Source organism: Barbus barbus, assembly GCF_936440315.1.
Source record: "Barbus barbus genome assembly, chromosome: 8".
NCBI classification, from domain to species: domain Eukaryota; kingdom Metazoa; phylum Chordata; class Actinopteri; order Cypriniformes; family Cyprinidae; genus Barbus; species Barbus barbus.
Window position 1 is genome coordinate 10,184,758 of NC_136736.1, and position 6,585 is coordinate 10,191,342.

A 6,585-nucleotide genomic window follows, 5' to 3' on the forward strand; every position below is an offset into this window, starting at 1 on the left:
TCATGTCATAGAATCAGAAGTGTCAATACACTGAGGAGAAGAGAGAGCTATCCAAAAAAAGAAAAAAAGAAAAGGTACACAGGCTTAAGAATCTATAATAGCCTATTAAAGAACTAAGGAATTAAGAGAAGGCAAAATAATTCTTAGAATGGCAAGTCGTGGGAGAAGATATCACAACAGGCTGTTACAAAACATACTCCGTTTCAGTCAGAACCACTTCCGTCAAAGTATATTTATTACAGTTATATTGCATACAGTTGTTGGCAGTATGGTTCTGTTCTGGGCAAAACTCCACACGGCTGTCCAAGCAGCCATGCTTAGACAGTGTCAGGTGTGGGTGAAGGGATGAGAGCGAGGACTCACTTGCAGGAGGAAATAGGACTTTATTAATAATAAAATAAAATAAAATCAACAAACAAAAACTACCCCGTAGGGGAAAACAGACTGGCAAGGCAGGACAAGGCAAGGCAAGACAGGACTTCAAACAGGGTAACATCGACGACGAACCGGCACAGGACTGCAAACACAAGGAGATTATAACTGGAGCAAATGAGGGTAATGAGATAACAGGTGGGGCAAATTAACCAATAATCATTATCACTGAATAAAATAATAATTTTAATGGCATTTAATTTAGTATTCATGGACAACTTGACTTTTGATTCAAATGAAGTGAACAAATAATATATTTTCTATTAAATGTTTCGAATCAGTGGAGACATATAATAGACTTCACTTAATAATTAAAAAAACATAACACAACACAAAAAGTATGAAATATGTTAAATATATTTTCCACAATTACCCTAACTTTAAAATTTTCTTCACACAATAGGCCAAAAATGGAAAGATTTGACCAAAAACTGAAGTGCTTCTCTCAGCTTGCCATCTTGCCTCCTGCTCATGTTTATCCTTCAACTTTTCTTCAGCTTTGTTAAGGGCCTCTCCTTCAAGTTGAGTCCTCAGAGATTGCATCTCCCTCTGTCTCTGCTCCTCTGTCTCCTTCAGGATACGTTGTTTCTCTTTCTCAATCTCTCTTTCTACCCTTTCAAGCATCTCACTGGTGTAGTATTGACCACCATTCCCCGTGACCATTTTATCAATCTGGTCGAGCAACTGATTGACCTGTTCAGGGTTTTGTTCTTTATTGTTGAATACATGGTATCGTCCATTATACGTTTTGATGAAATTGAGCAGTTTTGAGTTCTCCCGCACAAATGTGTGAATGTTTTTGTCCTCCAGTCGATCTCCATGAGTGAACAGTGCCATGATGTAATTGAAGGATTCCTCACCAAAAACTGTTTGAATGATTCTTACTGCTTTTGCCTCTTCATCTGTGAATCTGCCCAGCTGAATCACAACCAAGAAGACGTGGACCAGGAGCAGAGAGAGGGATACAGCGTTTAATTCTGTTGACCACTTCCTCTGTAGTTAGGCTGGTGTCAAACAAACCAGGAGAGTCAATAACGGATACTTTTCTGCCATTTATTCTTGCATTACATTTTTCACACTCCCCGGTCACAGAGGAGGATATCTCTGATTTAAAAAACGTTCCTCAAAATAGTGTTGCCTGTTGCACTTTTCCCCACACCTGTTTTTCCAACCAAAAGAATCCGGAGCTCTTCACTTGGATGTTGCATTGTGCATTGAAAATAATTACAGGTCTTACATGTAATTCAGATGATAATCACTTGCTAATCATTACATATATATATATATATATATATAAATAAATAAATGTATATACTTTACCTATATCACTTGAATCATTAACTGAAACATGATGTTGATGATTTTGACAAAGCATCTAGAAATATCAAACATTTGATCACATTTTTATGATATATACAATATGTCTTTTAAAAAAGCATTTTAAACTAGGAATATTTTCAAATACATACCTGCAGCACCTATTATGCCAAACACTACCAGTATAGTGAAGGAAGATGAAACCCATGATTCTGAGGTTGTTGATAATGGTCTAGGATGATATTTGGTCTCCTCCATAATTGAGAAAGTAGTAAAACTATTTATAATTTATTATCTATTATTCTTGCATTGGAGTCATAAAATATGAGTGTGTCCTAGGTTCTCTGAAAATCCCACTATGGCCCAACTGCATTTGAAATATGGATACAGAAACACACAGAGCCTCTTGGTACAATGAGTGAAATAAGGAAAGAAATTAGAAATGTTATCTGCTTCTATCCCCTCCTGCATTACTCATATGATGTGTTCAATCAAAAATGAAACTTTGCTGTTTATTTACTCACCCCTCAGGCCATCAAGATGTACTTGTGACTTTTTGCTTAAGTAAAACAGTAAATAAGAATTTTAGTTGATACTGTGGTCCTTGGTGATTCATAAAATGCAAGTCAGCTCATCTTTTTAGATTAACAATGAAAAACCATAAAAACTTTCATGTGCACATCACCAGCTCATCGTTCTTCGGCCCAGGTCTGAACTGTTTCCTCAGTTCAGTGTACTGTTGGAGGAACTGGAGCGCTGAATTAGTTGACAAAAACCAGCTTCACAGGATCATATACGCCAATACTATGGCTCATCTTGGCTCAAGTCTGAAAGTAGCAACTTGTAGATCTGTGCTGCTTGAGCTGCAAACAGTTCCAGATGGTTCAGTCCGATTGGAGAACTAATTCAACTAGTTCACCAAAAAGAACCAGTTCAAACGAATGATTAGTGAACCGGACATCACTCCGGACTGTTCCTGAGGCTATACATTAAAGGTAATAATGTTGTAAATAATGCTCAGTTTCTTGCACAGACCAATCTTCACTTGAAAAGACCTCAATTTATTGCAATTTTGTGTTCCTTGATATGCTTTTTTTAATTCTTAAATACGGGCAGCCACTGACTTGCATTTTATGAATCACCAAGGACCACGGTTTTTGCTAAAACTCTTCATTACTGTTCTACTCAAGAAAAAAGTCACCTACATCTGAGGTGGCCTAAGCATGAGTAAATTAACAGCATTGATCTGGATTTTGTTCTTTATTGTTGAACATGTGGTACTGTCCACTACAAGTTTTTATGAAACTAAGCAGTTTTGCCCTCCAGTCGATCTCCATGAGTGAACAGTGCCATAGTGTATGTGGAGGATTCCTCACCAAAAATTGTTTGGATGATCCTAACAGCTTCTGCCTCTTCATCTGTCCAGCTGAACCACAAACAAGAAGACATGTGGACCAGGAGCAGAGAGAGGAATACAGCGTTTAATTTCATCAGTCACCTCATCTGCAGTTAAGCTGGTGTCAAACAGACCAGGAGAGTCAACGATGGATATTTTCTGCCATTTATTCTTGCATTATGTTTTTTGTATTGTCCAGTCATAGAGGAAAGTGTCACATTTTTTCCCACCCCTATTTTTCCAACCAAAAGAATCAAGAGCTCCACTTGCATGTTGCACTGTCCATTAAAAAGAACTACAAGTATTACACTTGGAAAAACAGGGTACAAAACCGGTCACTGGAGTTATAAAAAAAATAAAATTATATAATACCTTCAAGTCAAAAGCTAACTATTCTTAAGTTTAAATGAAGGCCAAAAATTGTGTATATAGATGTGGTGTATATAGATCACTTTTGATGTGGTGCTCATGAAAGTCTGGATGCCTTTTAGGTGGAGTTTTCTAACCTTCAATACACTTCTGCTTCATATACAAACAAGTTTGTACTACCAAGAGACATATTTATCAAACATTTCATATTCACCTTTTCACATAATTAAACTTTCTTATGTCCCATTCACCAGAAGGTAAACATGTTCTTTAATTCTATTTATTAATGACTTGACAACTTCAAACAAAAACTATTCATCTTGAGATTTGAAATGCCTTCTGTAGTTAATTTAGTTTTTCAGTAGCAACACTCAGTGAGTTTTCACATGGGTAACATCAGAAGGTGATCAATATAAGAATTTGCTTAATGCTTTAATCAAAGACCTGACCCCTTGGATTAAGAATGGAAGATCATTCTAAACTTGGTATCTTGCGAGCTGGTCTTTTGTTACCGTTTAATTTGTTTTAATGCTTTTTTATAGGCCTCATCTTCAAGTTGAGCCCTTAGAGCTTCAATCTCTCTCCGTCTCTGCTCCTCTGTCTCCTTCAGGATACGTTGTTTCTCTTCCTCAATCGCTCTCTCAGCCCTTTCAAGCATCTCACTGGTGTAGTATTGTCCACCATTCCCAGTGACCATTTTATCAATCTGGTCGAGCAACTGATTGACCTGTTCAGGGTTTTGTTCTTTATTGTTGAACACATGGTATCGTCCACTGCATGTTTTGATGAAATTGAGCAGTTTTGGGTTGTCCCGCACAAATGTGTGAATGTTTTTATCCTCCAGTCGATCTCCATGAGTGAACAGTGTCATGATGTAATTGGAGGATTCCTCACCAAAAACTGTTTGAATGATTTTAACTGCTTTTGCCTCTTCATCTGTGAATCTGCCCAGCTGAATCACAACCAAGAAGACATGTGGACCAGGAGCAGAGAGAGGGATACAGCGTTTAATTCTGTTGACCACCTCATCTTCAGTCAGGCTGGTGTCAAACAAACCAGGAGAGTCAATGACGGATACATTTCTGCTATTTACAATTGCATTAAATTTTTCACATTGTCCAGTCACCGAGGAGGATGATATCTCTGATTTAAACACCTTTTGTCCCAGGATGATATTGCCTGTTGCGCTTTTCCCCACCCCTGTTTTTCCAACCAGAAGTATCCGGAGCGGCTCACCTGGATGATGCACAGTACATTAACAAGAATTATATCTTCTTTTTTTTTAACTCTTGTTGTATATATGCTGATGTTGTATATATGCTGATATCAAAACTTGTTGCATCATATCCAAAAAGACTTGAGGCTGTAAAAGTGCTTCAACTAAGTATGAACAATTATGGAATGTTCCTTTTTAATTACTTTTGCAAAGTTGTCACAAATCTGTTTTGTTTGTTTTTTAGAAGAAAAGTTATTTAAAGCAGTGTAACATATAAGGCAGCAACATATATGGATAAATCTTACCTATATCATCCAAATCCTGTTTTTGTTGCTTGAAGATTCTGTTTTTGTTGCTTGAGATACATTTTATGAGATTTGGCCACTTATACAGTACATGTCAAAAAGATAATCAGCTTAGAATGAAAACAAGACAAAGTATGAGTGCTTTTTTTTAAAACGTATGTAAACATACCTGAATTCCTATTGAAATAGCTGCAACGATTATACAAAGCATCAGTATTGTAGAGAAAGATGAGTTCCAAGACTTTGAGGTCACTGTTGATGGTCTTAAAGAAATGTCCTGCACAGCTATTAAGGCATATAAAAATCGATAATTAGATGAAGCTAAATACACTTTTCATGTTAGTTTGCTAATCCTAATTTATATTATATAAATTTTACACCAAATCTGTTTGCTACTGCTTTAAATCAAGCTTTATCTATAGCTAAGCTAACTTACCCTAAACGATCTGGATCACACAAAACACTGGACTTTCATTAAATAACTACATTAATCCGCAGGCTTTCAGTGCAAATATAAGTTATCATAAACCATTCTCACTAATGGATTAAAAAAAACAACATCATTTACTACTCACTTTTAAATGAAGAGCACATTGTGCGAATAGCTAGATGTGAATTAGGTTTTGTTTTCCTTTTCGATCCATGAGCATTTCATTTACTCTCGCCTACTAGCCTTGCTTCCCAGGAGGGGTTGTCTGGTGTAGACTGCCATCTATAGGAGACAAGACGCCACTGCATGATTATCAGTCGAGTAAAGCAGCATGTCGCCGGCCTGTTAAGAAATGTATAAATCATTAACAGATTACAAAGTTGAATTTTTCCTCAAAAATGTTTTACACACAAAAAAAAAAATATATATATATATATATATTTAAATTATTTTATTAAAATGTTGAAATTCATATGAAATGTAGAGTCACTCACAACCCTTCTGAAAAAAACAATAGAAACATCACAGAAATTCTAATGGTTTCCACTACAAATAGGCTACCATTACAAACATTACAAGCGATCAACTATTATTAATCATTAAAACTATTTAAATTGCATGTAGTATGTTTTGGGACATATTCCATTAGCATTTAGTGGTTTTAACAAGCCACCAATTAATAAAAGGCAACAAATTAGAATAGAGACCCACATGTACAATTACTTCTGAGAGACTCTGCCTCTCTAAGACATCCCTTTTATAGCTAATCAACTTAATTAGTTGCTAGATGTTCTCCCAGCTGAATATTTTCAAAATTTCTTGCTTTTTCAGCCCTTTGTTGCCCCTGTGCCAACTTTTATGAGACCTGTAGCAGGCATCAAATTTGAAACGAGCCCATTTAGTGGATAAAAGTGTAAAATTTCTCAGTTTAAACTTTTGTCATGTTCTCTATGTTCTATTGTGAATCAAATGGATCCTGGACTTTCTAACTGGAAGACCTCAGTCAGTCCGTGTCGGCAACAACACCTCGAGCACTACAACACTGAGCACAGGTGCTCCACAAGGCTGTGTGCTCAGCCCGCTGCTCTTCACACTGCTGACCCACGACTGCACTGCCAAG

The 6,585-nt window shown here is 36.6% G+C and overlaps 1 protein-coding gene and 1 pseudogene across 2 annotated transcripts; both read right to left on the reverse strand.

Annotated features, from left to right (window-relative positions):
* Positions 1–453: 453 nt before the first annotated feature.
* On the reverse strand, positions 454–1,907 carry LOC306874251 (GTPase IMAP family member 9-like; annotated as a pseudogene). The gene has a single exon. The product of its transcript is annotated as a GTPase IMAP family member 9-like (transcript).
* A 1,090-nt stretch (positions 1,908–2,997) lies between these two features.
* LOC306873635 (GTPase IMAP family member 9-like) lies at positions 2,998–5,766 on the reverse strand. The gene is made up of 4 exons (XM_079423063.1): positions 5,611–5,766; positions 5,205–5,320; positions 5,036–5,114; positions 2,998–4,750 (listed from the first exon to the last, which is right to left on the reverse strand). Exons 1-4 carry the CDS (start codon positions 5,627–5,629, stop codon positions 4,023–4,025), a joined length of 942 nt encoding a protein of 313 aa, XP_079279189.1. The 5' UTR covers positions 5,630–5,766; the 3' UTR covers positions 2,998–4,022.
* Positions 5,767–6,585: the final 819 nt, after the last annotated feature.

Bases quoted from the DNA above. Each gene is read 5' to 3' on its own strand.
- LOC306873635 (XM_079423063.1), bottom strand. The intron at 5,115-5,204 runs GTATGTTTACAT...GTACTGTATAAG, and splicing joins CTATTTCAATAGGAATTCAG to TGGCCAAATCTCATAAAATG. The intron at 4,751-5,035 runs GTAAGATTTATC...TGCATCATCCAG, and splicing joins ACAGGATTTGGATGATATAG to GTGAGCCGCTCCGGATACTT.